This window comes from Aristolochia californica, unplaced genomic scaffold (genome assembly GCF_029961685.1).
Source record: "Aristolochia californica isolate CCGP_79_NKW_82.1479 unplaced genomic scaffold, dmAriCali1.0.hap1 SCAF_9, whole genome shotgun sequence".
NCBI classification, from domain to species: Eukaryota; Viridiplantae; Streptophyta; class Magnoliopsida; order Piperales; family Aristolochiaceae; genus Aristolochia; species Aristolochia californica.
The window spans coordinates 1,910,261-1,927,685 of NW_027182290.1; the positions used below are offsets into that span (position 1 = coordinate 1,910,261).

General features: G+C 34.5%; 1 protein-coding gene across 4 annotated transcripts; it reads right to left on the minus strand.

The window, feature by feature from the left end:
• Positions 1-11,501: 11,501 nt before the first annotated feature.
• Positions 11,502-16,770, minus strand: LOC137940473 (AUGMIN subunit 4-like). Of its 4 annotated transcripts, XM_068785557.1 has the most exons (15): positions 16,586-16,770; positions 15,797-15,937; positions 15,673-15,720; positions 15,435-15,548; positions 14,800-15,141; positions 14,562-14,661; positions 14,402-14,447; positions 13,376-13,469; positions 13,153-13,224; positions 12,975-13,033; positions 12,645-12,713; positions 12,511-12,562; positions 11,924-12,001; positions 11,719-11,838; positions 11,502-11,611 (listed from the first exon to the last, which is right to left on the minus strand). In XM_068785557.1, the coding sequence occupies exons 2-14, from the start codon at positions 15,923-15,925 to the stop codon at positions 11,761-11,763; spliced, it is 1,281 nt and encodes a 426-aa protein (XP_068641658.1). In that variant the 5' UTR covers positions 15,926-15,937; positions 16,586-16,770; the 3' UTR covers positions 11,502-11,611; positions 11,719-11,760. The 4 variants fall into 4 exon arrangements, with proteins under 4 accessions (XP_068641658.1, XP_068641655.1, XP_068641657.1 ...); XM_068785554.1 differs by having other exon boundaries at positions 11,502-11,838; XM_068785556.1 differs by lacking the exon at positions 16,586-16,770 and adding an exon at positions 16,296-16,344 and having other exon boundaries at positions 11,502-11,838.
• Positions 16,771-17,425: the final 655 nt, after the last annotated feature.

Genomic DNA, 17,425 nt, shown 5'->3' on the forward strand with positions numbered 1-17,425 from the left:
ATTAGACTGGTTAAGATATGTAGACAGGCCAGGGTTTACATGCACTGGTAGATTTAAAATGTATTCATGAAATGAGTATTAAACTAATTAAAATAATGCTAAAATATCATAAATTATTAATTAAATTTACTTTAACTAAATATTATTTATCTTTTATTAACCTTTAAATAAGGAGATATTTTCTTATACACTTCCAAATGAAGAGATTATCAAAAATTATAAAACTGATCATCAAGTGTAAAAAGGCCTTGATCCATATCTATTCCATTTAATAAATGACATAGGGTAAATAGATAAAAGTCTTTATGTAAGTAAATATTTTCATTAAAATCTGTTTAAAAATGAATCGGTAAAATAACATAATGGATGACCAAGTAAAATTACTGGCCTTAATAGTTGGATCGAATGAAGAGAAACCTTGGTTGTGATATAGAAGTGCATATTCAACAACTCTTATGCTGGAATTTACATGTAATTTGTACTATAAAAAAGTTGACTAGATTTAATCTCAAGCTACTAGACTTAATCAATTGGTGTAGTATATGAAATAGGATTCCAATCTATAACTGAATTCCACAAGGTAATTACCTTTTTTCGTGATTTATTCATTCTATTCAAGTCAAATGACATAATAACTTAATTAAAACGTTTCATTTTTTCTCTCTCTTATATGTTATGTGCTTGTGGTTGATAGGTATTTGTGATTGTTTATTTTTCATTTTTCACTAATAACACAAAAGATTATGGTTGTGTTTGGAACATAGAAAATAGAGAGAAAAGAAAAACAAAGGTTTCTTTTCTCTTGTTTGGATACCCATAAAAAATGAAAGAAAAATGTAGATTTTCTTGTTTGGATACATGTGGAAACTGAAAAGGAAAAGAAAATTAGTAATATTTTAAAATTTTGATGATTAAAATTTTCTCTCAAGTTTCTATTTCTTTTATTTTCTCCCCAAATTCCATCAGTTTGTGAGAAAAAATTTATTAACTAAGAAAGAAAGTGATTCTCTCTCTTATTTTCTTTTCTCTCAATGATTTTCTACTGCCAAACAATAGAAAATAACTTTTTCTCCCTTTTTATTTCTTTTCTTTTCTTTTTTGTGGGTTCCAAACAGATCCTTAGGATAGTATTCCCAAAAAATGTCCACTAAAGTTAGACCAATATGGTAAAGATTAAACCTGCAAAAGACTACAAAAAAACAAAAACATAAGCACATACGTACAAAGAAATTGTATATGAATCGGCCATGGGAGCTTAATCCATAGACCGAAAGAAAGATAAAACATAATGTTTTTTTTACACCAATAACAAGCTTATTTACTATTCCTTAACACTCCCCCTCACGTGTAGGTATGTAGATAATTTGGGTGGAGACCCACATACGAGTACTTACTCTGATACCATGTTAAGTTGGCTCCAAGGCCAATCCCAAAATGACTAAACACCTTCAGAAACCTCTTTCCCAACTAATAAACTAAAGATCTTTGATCTCACTAATCCATATGGCACTATTCCTTAACACTCTCCCCCACGTGCAGACCCTCTTTTGTGACTCTATAAGTGGATAATTAGATGAAAATAAGGTTTCTTAAGGTGGCTAGTCATTTTGGGATATGCCTTGGACCCAACTTAACATGGTATCAAAGTAAGTACTCATATATGAGCCTCCACCCAAATTATCCACGTGCCTATACATGATGGGGAGTGTTAAGGAATTGTCCCACATGGATTAGTGAGATCAAACATCTTGAGTTAAATAATTGGAAAAGAGGTTTTTTAAGGCAGCTAGTCATTTTGGGATGGTTTTGGACCCAACATCACATCTTCTAATGTTAGATCATATTTGGCTACGATTACATTTACTTTGTTTCATTTCAATTTTTTGTTAATTTTTTTTTTATATTTTTGTTGCATTCATGGAAGGTTTATGATTTTTTCGAGACGCTTATGGGAATTAGCCTTTCATATTTTTCCCAAAATGCACTCTATGTTTCACATTTTGTCGAGTTGCTTGAGCATTTTGTATTCTTCAATTTGCGTTGCATGCGATAATAAGATGTTTATCTTGGCCTTGCCAATTTGCTACATTCACCTTCTATCATTTGCACTGTCAATTTTTTTATTTAATAACAAGACATTTGGACTAATTTGACTAATTTAATAACAAGACATTTGGACCGATTTGACTAATTTAATAACCAATTTGGAACCCACACATTGTTGCTAAGAGGAGACAAGCCATGTCGGAGATTCGAACCCGCGATTAACTACCCTTGTCTTGAAAAAAAGTAATATTATTTTTACCGTTGGTAATTTTTGTCTAAAAATATTGATTGAAGTTATAGAAAAACCTTTTAGGTGCAATCTTGATTCTCTCTTTGTTGTGATTTGTGATTATCCTAGTGGAAGATTTACTTTCACTCAATACAATACATGTTATTAATCTAATAATACTTTCAGCTCGCATTTTATTATATAAAATATAATGATTTTGAGTACGTGGATATCAATATATTGAACCTTAAGAGTTCAATTGATTGGTAACAAGTGTTCTTGTTTTTTCTAATGTCATATGATATAAGATATTATTTTTATAAAAAAGAGTGAGACATTTTGCCTTCTTTGAAAATTCGATGCCCACGTATGGCTGAAATATAAGTAAAAAATTGGTTAAATTATTTACCCTGTAAATTACTTCTATGAGTTTAACTTAAAATAATAAAATTTGAGTATTGAAATTTATAATTATTGGAGTTGAAAGAGCTAATTTTCTAGTATTGAAAAGAATAATGAGTTTCTATGAGTTTAAGTTGAAATAATAAATTTTGAGTGTTAAAAAGTATAATTATCAAAACAAGAGGAGTTATTTTCCAAGTATTGAAAGGAATAGTGAGTTATATTAGATAGTCAATTACTCGATAATATTTTGATATTTTAAATGTATTATTATATAATATTTTTTTTATTAAAAGGGTAAGACATCTTGTCGAGCTCACTTCTAACTTAGATATTTGGAAAAAATATACTTGATTATTTACCCTTAAATTACATCTATGATTTAATTTAAAATGATTAAAATATACATGTTTGAAAATTATAATTACTAAGACTATTTTCCAAGTATTGAAAGGGGGGGATAAGGGTTTTCATAGTTTTGAAGAAAAGTGGGTAAATGTTATTGCATTTTCATAAATTGCTTGGATGAAGGTCAAAAAAAAAAAAAATGGATGAAGAATAAATAGTGAAAATAGACAAAAATAATCCACATGCATAGGAAAACCATAAGCTAAAAGCATATGAGGGGATGATTTACCAACAAATAATAATGACATATTTCCTAATTTATTAGTTGGAGGTCTTTGTTACATTATAATGGCCCTAACAACAAACCCACTTTGGATCAATTCAATGGTTAGGATCTTTTCTAGATGTGGGGCCATTTGAAAAAAAAATCCTCAAAAGAGAAAATGAGAATAGTATGAAAAAAATAGTTTTTGTGAGCTCTCAAGGGCAGTTAGTCAATTTCCAAAAAATCTGTTTTACTAGCGGAAATCGGAAGATTTGGCGGAACGTCCCTTTTTTTAAATCCTCTCACAAACAAAACCATTTTTTTTCCTTTCCGACACATCCTTCCTTGGAGAAATTTCCAGTTTTACTGCTTTTTCGAGCTAAAATCCACAGTACAACCCTCATCCTAGCTTCTCCCTGTGATGTCGAAACTTCTGGACTAGGATTCCTTGATTTTCCTTGTTTTGTAAGCATTATGGGATGTGAAATCAGGTAGGGTAATGTACATTCTCGCGCTTTCCTATTTTACGAATCTGGTGCTTCAATCTGAGAGCATTTGGAATTTTTTCTGTCTAGTCAAGTATTTTTGCTGGTTTGAAAGGTATTTTTTTCTAAGGAAATCTAATGTTGCTTTAGCAAATGAGAATGTGGAAGGCCGATCGGCTTGATTTTGGTAAATCTATGTGCGCTTGGTTTCAAGTGGCTTCTTACTGTGTGTGGAACTCCAGAAAGGTTGTTGGCTGAGTTCTAAGTTCGAGTGAGATGGATGTTGGGATATATTCCCTGATTAACCTAGTTGGAAGTTGTTATTTGAGTAGCAGAGATTGTTTGGAAATGTTATCGGGTTTGATATATTAATTTTGTGGAATCTCATGTTTAACCAAGTGAAATTTACCAAGGATTGAATCGGAGGATCTTGTGTGAATTGAAATTTTTTTTTGTCGAAATGATATAATAATAGATAAATCAAATTAACAGAGAAACAGAAAATAAATAAATAAAAGAGAATGAACTCGAGAAGGAGAATCTTTATCTACAATATTGAATTATCGTTATGTTTACAACAGAGCATGGTTGTAGAGCATGAATAGAATCCATTAGCTATAACCAAAAAACTATTAATAATAAATCAAGAACAAGTTTGAGGAATATTGCATCTGCAAAGAAGGCAAGTGGGACTCCTTTTGAATGATGCAGAGACGTAGTCTCTGTGAAGGAGGTGCAAGCATGGTAGCTCTACCACCACCTTGGTTCCTCTCAAGTCATCCATGCAAACGGGGCAAATCTCTCCCTCACCCGCCTCACCGTCTCCCTTTATCTCAAGATCTCGAGGAAAGCTTCCACCAAGAAAGAAGAATTTGATGGTTGATCATGACTCACCCTCAGCACCGCTGCAACATGTAAGACGGTTCACGATCTGTCACTTAAATGACCCATTTGTCGGACGATTTTCCATTGATGGTGGTTGCCGGTTACAACCTTACGATTTCCCGTCGGTTTGGCGGTCTCCTTTGATGGAGAGGAGGCTATAAAAGGGGTCTAGTCTAGCAGAGGTATGCTTGAACGTTGCCATCAACGAAACTCTACAATAGACAACCGAGAAGCTCTATTCGCTGGAAGTTGACGCCATGTCAGGAGGTACGATTTCAGTTTATGAATTTCATATATGGTTTCGAAATTCTATTTAAAGTCATCCTACATGTGGTATCAGAGTCACCTCTCTGATACGGAGTCATTTCCGTAAGTGATCCTACACAACAATCCTCTCCTGCACCACTATATCAATGTCGTTCGTCCATTCCACGAGGTTTTGGCACAAAAAGAGAAGTCGCCCAAGAAGGTCGCAGTATGCGTCGGGGTAGAAGTTGAACGCGGTAAGAATGCCGAAGATGAACCGAAAGTACTTGTTGTCCGGAGAAGACAGAATCTCACGGTTCAAATAGAAGAACCTGTCTACTCTGAGGGTGTCGAGTTGGTGAGCAACAGTGGGCAAGGAGCCGTCAAGGGAACGTGTATGATGAAGGAAGAAGATCATGGCGTTGTTGCGGGTAATTGAAGTGGTGGGAACAATGGAGATGTGATTGGCGACTACGCGAATCAGGGAAGCCATGAAAGAAAGATAGGTCATAAGCAAAGAAGAAGAATTACAGAGAGTGAGGGAGGACGAGAGTGCAACAGAGATGATAATATTTGGAACGAACAAGTGTTGGTTTTATCATTTATGTATAATAGAATATCGTAAAGTGGCAATGTTTCCTCTTCCTACTCGGATTTGGAAGAGGAAACATTGCCACTTTACGATCTAAATTAAAATCCGAATCCAAATCCGAGTAGGAAGAGGAAACATTGCCACTTTACGATCTAAATTCAAATCCAAATCCAAATCCGAGTAGGAAGAGGAAACACTGCTTGAGCAAGTCCTAAATCCAGATTCAAATCCAAATCCAAATCCGAGTAGGAAGAGGAAACATTTCTCTTTTTCTCGAGCAATTCCTAAATCCAAATCTCTACGTAATAGGAAATTTTTTTCTTTTTCTCGACCTATTCCTAATTTAAGATTAGTTTATGCTGGCTGCCGGAACGTGCTCGTTAAAAAAACATATCTTTTAAATCAAATTTATTTTTTTAATTCTCTAAATAATAAAAACCCCACCATTTCTTGTAATTTTATTTTTTCTAATAGATTTTTTAGATTCCATTTATGGAGAAAAAAATTAGCAACGGTGCCAACAGCAACAACTCTATGTATAATTCACTGAACAGGTCTACACATCAGCACACGCCGTCAATACTACCTTCCTCACTCCTGCATTCAATGCGTGCGTGACATCTCCCCCTCCTTGGACACTCTCGATGTGGACCAGGCACACCTCCGCTTCTCTCGTGTCAGGTTACCCTCTACTTCCGTCGAGTACTGTCGTAGCTAGCTTCTATTTCTTCCCCGTTTTTGCCCATTGGAACGGTGTGACTCCTCCGTCAAGATCGTCACCATTGCACAAGTTACCGGTGGAAATTGCCGAAGAGAAAGTCCCTGTGAAAGGACTATGGACACCATTTATCTCTACATTGGTATGATATTGTCCACTTTAGGCATAAGCCCTCATGGATTTGCTCTTGGGCTTTACCCCCAAAAGGCCTCATACTAATAGAGATAGTATCCACACTTATATATCCAAAATCTTCTCCACTTCTAACCAATGTGGGACTTTGGTTGTATACCCAACAATCCTCCCCTTGAACAAAGGACCACCGAGCCTCCCCTAAAACAATCATCCATCTGTCCACCCTCTACCAACCTAGATTCTCCATTCCAATGCGTTGGAAGCACACGCCTTACATGGAGTATCGCCTATCTAGAGAACTTGCTCTATCCAGATCAACTCCTCTTCACCGTGTTGGTACCAAGACACGTCCATGAAGAATTCAGAGCACACCACCTCTACAATAGAGAACATCCACGGATCCCTTTGCGATCTAATTCAAGGCCTGCCACCTTCGTTTAGCATTCAGAGGATTCATCTACCATGGCTAACTCCGGGGCATAGTTCTGATACCATTTGAAAGGACTATTGACACCACTTATCTCCACATTGGTACGATATTGTCCACTTTGGGCCTAAGCCCTCATGGATTTTCTCTTGAGCTTTACCCCCAAAAGACCTCATACCAATGGAGATAGTGTCCACACTTATATATCCAAGATCCTCTCCACTTCTAACCAATGTGGGACTTTAATCGTATACCCAACATCCCTATTATGGATAGAATTCTAGTGGACGAGCTGCCTGGTGCCGCTCGTGCTCGGTCATCGCCGTCGGAATTAGGCATTTTCTCTTTCAAAAACCCCAATATTTAAAAGGTAGGGGTCTGTCGCTCGTGGACGGAGTTGGCCCTTGCGCATGTGTGACTGAGGTGCAATTTCTGTTGGTTTACGTTATCTCATATGTTTCTAGAATGGATAAAGTGATTGTGGTTTCGTTTTTTATTTGATGTTGCAGGGAAAGCTAATATTTTCTTGGTTATGATCGGTTGATTCGACATAAGGATGGCTAAGTTTAAGCCTTAAAAGGAAAAAACAAAACAGGTTTATGACTCCATTTGCTTAAAAACAAACACAACTTTTTTTTTTCTTAATGACTAAAAAATAAAGAATTTTCCAATAATAACCACAATAAGGGTTATATATAAAAGAAACCTAATAATTCATATGAGGAAAACATATTCTATGAATTTTAAGCAGTAAAAAAACGTAAAAGGTTACTACTAATAATATGCTCAATCATCTCGCTATGCAACATAACAAGCTTATGACTCCATTTGTCTAAACACAAACAATTTTTTTTTTCTTTATGACTAAAAAATAAAAAGAACTGCCCGATAATAACCACAATAAGGGCTATATAGAAAAGAAACCCAAGGATTCATATAAGCAAAACATATTCTATGAATTTCAAAATGTGATACAACCTTTTTAATTGGAAAATACTAAATGTTACATAATATCATTCAAAGAATATTATATACATTATATAGAAAACACGTGGTACATAATATCACTCAACAAATACTATATACATTGTAAAACAAATTTAGTTTCCACTTATGTTTGTCCCTACACCGTAAAAAAACACCCAAGTTAGTAAAGATAGCAAAATAAGTTGAACTCAACCAAGCTAGAAAACAGAGAGATAAGAGAAAAAAATGGAATAAAAGGAGCAAATGCATCGAGTTATTGCCACTTTAATTTATTAATCTCCAAATCTTTTGAAATTCCCATGTAAATCAAGCGAATTCAAGCCCTTTGTACAATAAATAACCTTAGATACAAGAAAAAACAAGAAGTAAAAATCTTTGAAAAGAAAGAAGGAAAAGAGTACAAAGAAAAGAAAGAAGGAAAAGATTACAAAGAAAAGAAAGAAAGGAAAACAAGACAAGTTGATCGTCTTCAAATGTCTACAAGAACAATTTACAAACACCCTTAAACATGCAACGAAGAAAAGCACCAACCCTAGCCTGCTTAACAAACGCATTCAATAAAACTCCTGATCAAGTGGTAAAGTAGTTGGCGGCAAATGAAGCAAATCTCTAAGTGATTAATAGTTGATTAAAGAGGAGATTGATAAGATTCGTTCGGTGTTAGTTTCTGTTTGTCATTTGGTTAAGTTTGATATCTCCAAACAGGTTTTTCTTTTTTTGTTGTCTTCTTTCCCAGTCCCAAATAAGATGTATAAGCGATCCATGTAAGAGCATATTGTGGTATTTTGATATCTTGTCGTGTATTTTTCAGAATCTGAAACTGATTTGGATACAAAAGAAAGATGCTTACTCCAACTCCTAATCACAAAGCATATAAATAGGCTAGTTGAGAGGGAGAGAGAGCATACAAATTCTCGTCATCTCTTACTCTACATTCTGCTTCTCTTTTTCATAATTTTGGTGATGTGTGAAGTTGTTATGTAAAGAGTTATGTATACGAAGCATTTTTATTTCGTTGGATTTATTTTTATTAATTTGAACTCTTTGATTCTTAAATTTTCATCCGAACCAATTGAAATGAATCTATCCAATTCCTTTTAATGGGTTCTTCCTGGAGTAATTCAACCATAAAACTAGAAATAAATAATTAAACATAATAGAGCCATCATAAAAAATGAACTCTTTTGTTGCAGTAAATGAAAAAGTTGTTGAAATTTGGGGGAAAAAAAGATCTATCTGATCTTTGTTGAATCTAATGTATCAAGGATAATACAACGTTCACAACATCAAAACACTCCCGTGATCATGCACAAGCAGAAGATCATCAATCAGAACTCTGGTCCAGACAACAACACTTGCCTCACGAATTTGTTTGTGGGCAATCAATTTGAATTTTGGGTGTACATACAACTTTGATTGTAGATGTGCTTCTTCGTTACGTTTGAGCTAAAACATGCCCTCCATAGCTACATGTAGCCATTGAATCTTAAAGGAAGGGAGCCCCTCCAACGCTTCCTCTGTAATGATTTGTTCATTTCCAATAGTAGAATTGCAAAAGTGTTTTCTTCAAACATGAACTAAACAAAGAAACCTATAAAACTCAATTATTGGTGATTCAATTATAAGGAGTTGTGGAGTCTTCCTTAAACCATAATATATAATAGTTCATATATCCAACCAAATGAATGGGGGCATGTTTATATTTTTTATGATCAATAAACAATTAAGTAAAGAAAGAATCTTGAGCATATATATTCTCCCTAGTACACATTGTATTGTTTATAGAATTGTTATGATTGATTTTTTTAAATGTGAGATTTCATTGTTCCCATCTCTGTTAAAAGTTATTCACTAATCATAAATTTTGATATCACTCATAAATCTTGCATAAATATTGTTAAAAATTGTAAGAGAAAAAATATGGAGAAGATAAGATCTTATAAATTTACCTCTTTCCTATTTATAATTATCTAATAATCAATTTTTTATTTACAAACAAGTCAGGAGGAGAGAGACTCCTTTCTAAAGGTTTCTTGTTTCTCTTGTCCCTAGTTTTTTGGCAACCAAAATTGCCACACAAGGATAGAGAGCTAACAATGAGAGGAGAAAAAGTATATTTGTGATGAGTGAAAATTAGTCAAACACAACGATCATACATCTTTCCTTGTAATTCGTTGCATGACACGTGAGACTATTGCAAATGATTTTTTTGCCCCAAAAGCCCCATTTACGAGTTATAACAAAATCGTGACATTAGAAATGTGTGTGACCACAATGTTGCTATTGGGAGCAACTTCAACCCTGGTCTACACTAGGAAACTTAGCTTAAAAAATACTCTTTTAAGTAACCCAGTTCATAGAGAAAATAACATGAATGTATGTTTCATGTTAGGGTAAAATAAGATAAACATATGGTCTTAGCTTTTGAAATTGTATATACAATTATATAAACATAATTTTTTTAGTATAAGCATTTTATATATATATATATATATATATATATATATATCCCTCCCATAACTAAAAAAGTCATAAATAAAAATATTCCTATTTTTATAGGATAAATTTCAAGTATGGCCTTATTATATGCCATATTTACAAATGCAACATGTTAAAAGTCTTCTAAATACAACCGACAAATTCCATAAAATTGGAAGGTAAATTAGTTATTATATTTTTAAATTTTAATTTAAATACAAAACTATAGATTCTATTATTCAAATTCGTGTTCTATGGAGAAGCACATTGGAGAAGGGGTTGTGGGCTTCTTAATACGGTGCAAGGGAGGGGACCCCGCTAGGGCCTCCTTTGAAATGATCCATTCATTTCAAGTAGCGGAACCGCAAAACATTTTATGTTAGGTCCTATGAGGAACAAACATAGAGGGGAGTGAATAGGTTTGTTAAATTTTTTATCTTAATATAATTTATTTTTAACTTAATCGTATGTGTGTAATTATGTGTAAGTGAGATTTTACAATGAAGCCATATGCACATAAAATCAAATTAAGTCTGGAAGCAATAAAAATCAAAGTGGACACAAGATGTATAGTGGTTTAAAGTATTTTTATGAATCTTTATTACACTCACAAAAGTGTTTTTGCACTTTGGAGTCCCACTATGTTGGGTTGTCCTGCAACCTCAACAAAAATTACCTCTAGCTCCAATTGCAATACTAGTACAAGTACTAATGCCACTCAATTGACCACAACAACAAGTTATTTAATTTTTAATAACACATTGGGCTTCCAACCTAGACTAAACAAAGGGATCTACAATAGCACAATAGGCAATCTAGCCTAGACCTATGCCCTAGATACACCTACCCATAATGACTTATGAAGTTACACTAACACAACTTCATTTAGTTTTTAATAGCACATTGGACTTCCAACTACGTATTTATATTTTGCAAGTTATAGTTATTTGTTTACTATAATTTAAATTCACACACACATATATATATATATATAGTTATTTCACATGGCATTATCTTTTTTTTTTTTTCAAACAGTATCTTTCTTAACAAACTGAAACGGTTTAAGCATGGAATGATAGAAGAATATAAAAACAATAAAACTTATAATTATTCAACTTTCTTAGGGTCCACTCGATTCTAGAGCCAATAATAAGACAAATTAACTACCTAAGGATGAAACTATTAACAATTCAACTAATCTTTTCAGTCCTTTACAAGAGAAAGGTCATTACCCTTTTCAAGTCTAAAGACGAGAGAATTTTACAAGAGACAAAATCATGTTCTATCCTTTGCAATAATTCAAATGTGGCCAGGGCCAATGAGAAAAGGAGTATATAATCTTATCTTCTTTGAGCTTCAGTGGCAATTCTGGTAAAAAAAAAATTGGAGTCATATACAACACGAATACCCAGATGAAGCAATGGAACTACAGTACCAACAAGAGTCAAATTAATCCATCAATCTCATAAACATGCCTTGAGAATTGGGCTTAAGCCGGTAGATGCATACGATTAGATTCATGCAGCTGAGTGCTCCAACGAGCGCTTCAAATCCATTTCAACTTGGTGAATTGTCCATTGCATGCTCTCTAGTTCCTGCAGAATAGATTTAATATAGTGGCATCAATTTGCAGTCCTTGTTAATAGCAACAAGGAGGGGGAGCAGGGCAAATAAAGGCACCTTTACAATATCCTGATACTGCCTAGCAATTGTATCAAAGTGTGGATCAACTCCTTGGTATTCACGAAGACGTGTTGCCTATTCCAAGATGAGATCAACAATTAAGAAAAAAAAATATGCACTTCAAAGTATCAACCTTTTCTTGGAGTAGTTTTGTTAGGAACTGTCTTCAAAATGAAAAAATTCACCTCAGCATACAAACTTAATTTCAAGGAATACAACAGATATTTGAAATTCTATAGAAGGTTGTCATTTCAAGAAGCTCTAGTTTCCACTAAACAAACATTACTTGTTTCTGTAACGGATTTGTGAACCTTCATACCAAAAAGAACAAAGTAATATTATTTTTTCAAACTACAATGTGTAAAAAATGGGTAAATATTGGAGGTGATGAGCGATATCTAATCACATAATCTCATGGCTGATTGATGTCCAGACAAATTCATTAGTCTTTGTACATGCAGCAGAAGCATAAAACTCTAAAAAATACCGTTAGTCACTTTTACTTGTGAATGAATGCCAACAACCTAAGACAACAATATCAACTTTGACACTATGAAATAGAGATACAAGTTTAGTGATTCTACCGCTTTACTGTAAGCAATGGATGCTTCTTCAGTAGCCTCCACAAGATACTTCCTGGAAAGAGTATCATAGTTGGTTTCAAATCATTAAATCAAGTCAATTCTCAAAACTGATACCTAAACTCTGGATATGATACCGGATTTTATGGAGAGCAGGTATTGAATCTTGGGTATAAGTGTCACGAAGGAGAAGATGTTCCATCACCCTGAAATCAAAGTTCGCATATATCTTAAACCATTAGAAGATAGCTACAGAGGCAAGTTTTTATTTCATTTATTTAATTATTTTTAACAGTTTCAAGGCTCATTGTCATATACACCATATAAAGCAGATTAGATGTGGAAACCTCATCCAGCTGACCTCTATCATTTTGAGACAAAGGTCTAATAATGATGAATAACTTTGTGCCAAAAAACTTTGTTCCAAAAATCTCATGCGTAAATACCAACCAGCAAGTAAAACAAACCTCAATTTCGCATTCATTGTCTCACATCTTTTGCATAGCCAGGTCTTCCTCAATTCATCCTATTAGTTGACAAGAAATGATGAAAGCTTCGAAAGAGATATAGAATAAAATTTCTCTTCTTTATATCAAACTTTACAAATTTGCACCATCAAACTGGATAGACAAGTGGCATGCATACATATTGATGCTGGTGTTGCAGCTTCAAATCCCTGACAAGCTTAATGAGTACACCAAGTATTTGCTCTAGGACCTAACAAGGGAAAAATAATATATGATACCACTACATATTAGAAAATGCAAATCGAGAGAGAGAAAGAGAAAGAGAGAGAAAGAGAGAGAGAGAGAGAGAGAGAGAGAGAGACAGACAGAGACAGAGAGACAGAGAAAGAGAGATTAATCACATTATAGTATTCTGCAAACTTCCTATCTGCTGAATACAGATCCTCCCGCAATGCTGCCTCTTCCCATTCTATCTCCTCGATAATTAATTTCACTCTAGATAACAAGGCAGATAGTTAAGAGTGTCTTTCTTTCTTGACCAAAAAAGAGGAACAGAGCAAACAGAAAATAATGCTCAAGAATGACAGCTATTTTTTTTTTTAGATGCTGAGAGAGAAGAAATACAAGAAAAAGAACAAAAACCTCAAGAGAGCCATTAAGGACAGAGCACAAGGAAAAAGACATAAAAAGCAAAAGAATACCGAGGACAGCAAGAAAAACATTTGTATTGAAACGTAATAAAAGATCAGGCAAGAAAAACATTGTACTGAAATATTACACAAGAATAGCCTACAGAAACATGACAGGGAGGGGTGTTTCTTTTACTCATATGGTTGAAGTATGACAGCTATTGATATAACCAAAAACAATTTGATTAAGAAGCTCAACTGCGGAAGTATCCAAACTAGATATAGTTTGACAGTTTTTTGAATGGTCACACCATTCATCACATACTGGAGGAGATGTCAAAATAATAACAGGCATTCCACAGTAAAAGGTCCACTTTGTTAACGTAATAAGGGCAATAACAATGCACATGGTAGTTTCAGTTTAGAAGCTGTGCTTTCCAAGATGGACTAGAAGTGGTATGTTTTTGGATTTTGGAGCAGCCTATAGTCTACTTAATGACAAGTCACTTCCAGTTATAAGAGTTTTAACTACAGAATCCCTTTTTTTTAATAACAGAGAGAATGGGGATTATATTAACAGACTCCAAGGGAGCAAGCAAAGAGAACTATAGAGTCCTTCAGTGATTATATATATGCACGTAAAGGCATACAATCCTGAAAGTAATTTTACACGTATTAAATCTATTGTGCTTCTCTTCAAACTCGGTGGTGCTTAGTCTAGACCTAATCCGGAATAAGCCAATCTGCTATTTGGGATTTCCTGATGAAGGAGCATATCCCTAAAATAAAAAATCAAACCTTTCAGGAAGTCGAGCACTTGTGGATTGAGTAATGGAATAGCTTTCTGCAACATGAAAATAAAAAAGAAGAAGAAGAAAAAGACGAATAAATGGCATCAGACATACAGTTAATGTTATAGTGAGACCTTTAGCTAAATCAACTTGCTCCTTAGGCCTACCCATATCATCTATAACAAATGCATCAGCCAATTTGTCACATTTAGCAATTAGACGAGCTTCAATCTCACGGGCAAGACATATTTGATACTCTGCCATGTCCTACAAGAATAACATAGTCTTAGAAGTGCCCTTTATGCACCCAGTACCTTTTGAGTAACTAAGAACTTCCATTTTAAGCAGTCCTGACCATCATATGACATAGCCTACAAAAAAGAAGTTGTAGGTCTAGAAACATACCACAAATGACGTCTGCTGAAACTGAGTTTGCCATAAGTAACTGGGTGTGATCCCAAGGAATCTGTTTGGTACACCACCAATGCCTAGATCAGCAGCATCAGAAGTGTATACATTGTTTGTTATACCTCCACTGCTATTTACCAGGCCATTATTAGAACTCAAGGAATTAGTGCTTGAAGTGAAGGTTGCACTCGTGCTTGTGCTATCAAAAGAGCTCCTAGAAAAAATGCTTATTTTCTCAATATCCTCCTCATGAATTTCCCCATCTTTAGAAAGCAGAGGCAACCTCAACTTTTGAGCAGCCTCAGCAATCACTAATCTTTGTTCGAGAGATTCATAAACCTGGGATCATCAAAATGATCAATGTACTTCTTACAACAGGTAGATTGCTGTGCAGACACTACTGCATAAACTTGAAACATGAATAGGATGCAATTAAACAAAGAAAAGGCAAGGCAACCCACTAGCAACGGATGTCTAAATACACACAGATCATAACAAACAAATGAAAAATCAGAATAAAAAATAGTAGCTATGGGTAGCGCAATCAAATTACCATAAAAATTAACACCATAAAAAGTAATGAAAAAGAAAGGCCTTCCGTGTATGGATTTGGATATCTGATAACTGCAAACCTGGGGAGATACTTTCATGCCAAACTGTGGGTAAAGGCCCTGAAGGTCTGCAACTCCAACTGACATTGCTTGCTGGTACTCTTCAACCATTGCAATTGCTTCACCATAAATGGCCTGAAAGGCAAGATGAACAATTAGGAGAAGATAACCAAAAAAAAAAAAAAAAAGAAAAAAATCGTTGTCAAATGTAAATGTTCTGAATCCATATATTGAAGCTCAATCGCATAAATGATCTTACCATGGCTTCCAAATAGCGCAATCTCTCTCTTGACATCTCCTCTCTGGCCTGCAAGAAAAATCAGAATAACCTTACAATCATCACAAAATCAGGAAAGAAGTAGCAAAAAAGGCAATTGACATACTGCTTGAAGGTCATAGTATGCGGATTTGGAGACCAAGGATCCATCTGGAGCGAGGCAATGACGTTCAAGCTGTTCAATCAGTTGTACAACATCGGGAGAAAGATTTTGAGCTTGATTTCCCTTTGCCATTACTATTTTCAACTGACAAGAAAGAAGAGCATCTCACGTTTCAGAAACTAATTGGAGTCAATTTATGCAGTCTAACATCTTTGAAATTGTACGCAATAAAGATGCATGACCTCTCCGATGAACTAGAGTTAAGATTTTGGGTTTCTTTTAATAAAAAATTGCAGTCTGTGGTGGTGGATCCTTATCTACAGGTCATAGAGCATGTTTAGCAGATAAAATAACTTTAATTGCCACATCTATAAGAAAATGTCACAAAAATTGCAGTTAAAAATACGGAATTATACTTGTTGGACAGGTAAAAAATTATCCGTTTACGCAGCAGTTCCAAAAAGAGAAAGAGGATCAAAATCAAAAGAGGCATTATCTCAACTAATTGTACTTAATTGAGTATTTCCCCTTCACTGCGACCAGGTTATCTGAAACATAATAATGGTAATTCCATTAGCGAATTCAATATCTGAAAGCCGGCATTTCCTAGACGCAAAAGAGATCGCCTGCCATTCCTCGAAACCTCATTACCTTAGTCGACAAATGAGGGGTTTCAATGGATGAAAAAAAATGTGCTACTTCGGCCGTTTCTTTTATTCTTGGTTAGGCCAAGAATTTGAAGATGATGGCCAGATATAAGACATATTAGAGATGGATCAAAGGAACGAGTACCTGTAGACAACGGAAATGAGGTCCGGCAGTGAAAGAGACCGTTAATGGAGCTCTAGCTTTTTAATGCACACGTACGAGGGAGGAGGCGAGGAGGTCCGAAGTTCGGCGAGAAATGAAGAACCAACAGGAGGTTGGTCGACCTATTTTAAAGCGAGGTTACCGGAGAATTCAAATATCAACATGACGACCCTTCCCATGGCAGAAGGAAGCAAGGGAGTAGAACTGGTTTCTAACATTTGCTGGCCTTCTATAAGCCCAAAATGAGGCCCAGATCCGACTTGTCCAAACCAACACTTAGACTTCAACAGCTCTATCTAAATTCAAATCTGAATTAAAAATTCATCTAGGACCTTAGAAGGATCTAATCCAATTCTAGGTCTATATGAATATTAGATCATTAGTAGTAGACTGAAATATTACTGTTTTATTATATTCATTTCGTTATTATCATGTTGGTTTTAAAATCAAATTTGTACTTTTTTCCCCTTGTGATAAATTATACTATATATTAACTATAGAAATAAATATTTTTTAATTTTTTATTTTAAATTATTATTTTATTTTATTTTCAATGGTTTATCCTTGTGTAAAATAATAGAATGTTTCAAAAATAATATTTAAATATATTATATACAACTCGAATTCGACCTAAACCAAGGGAACCTCTTTCTCCCCTCAAGTAAATCAAGCGAGTTCCCTATTTAACCCACCCTATTGCCATCCCTAACCAATTCCACAAAAGGAACAAGGGGGATGGCTAACCAAACCATCCCCTTCCATGGAAAAAAAACCCAAAATTTTAATCTAACTATTTGTTTATTTTAAATATTACCAATTAAA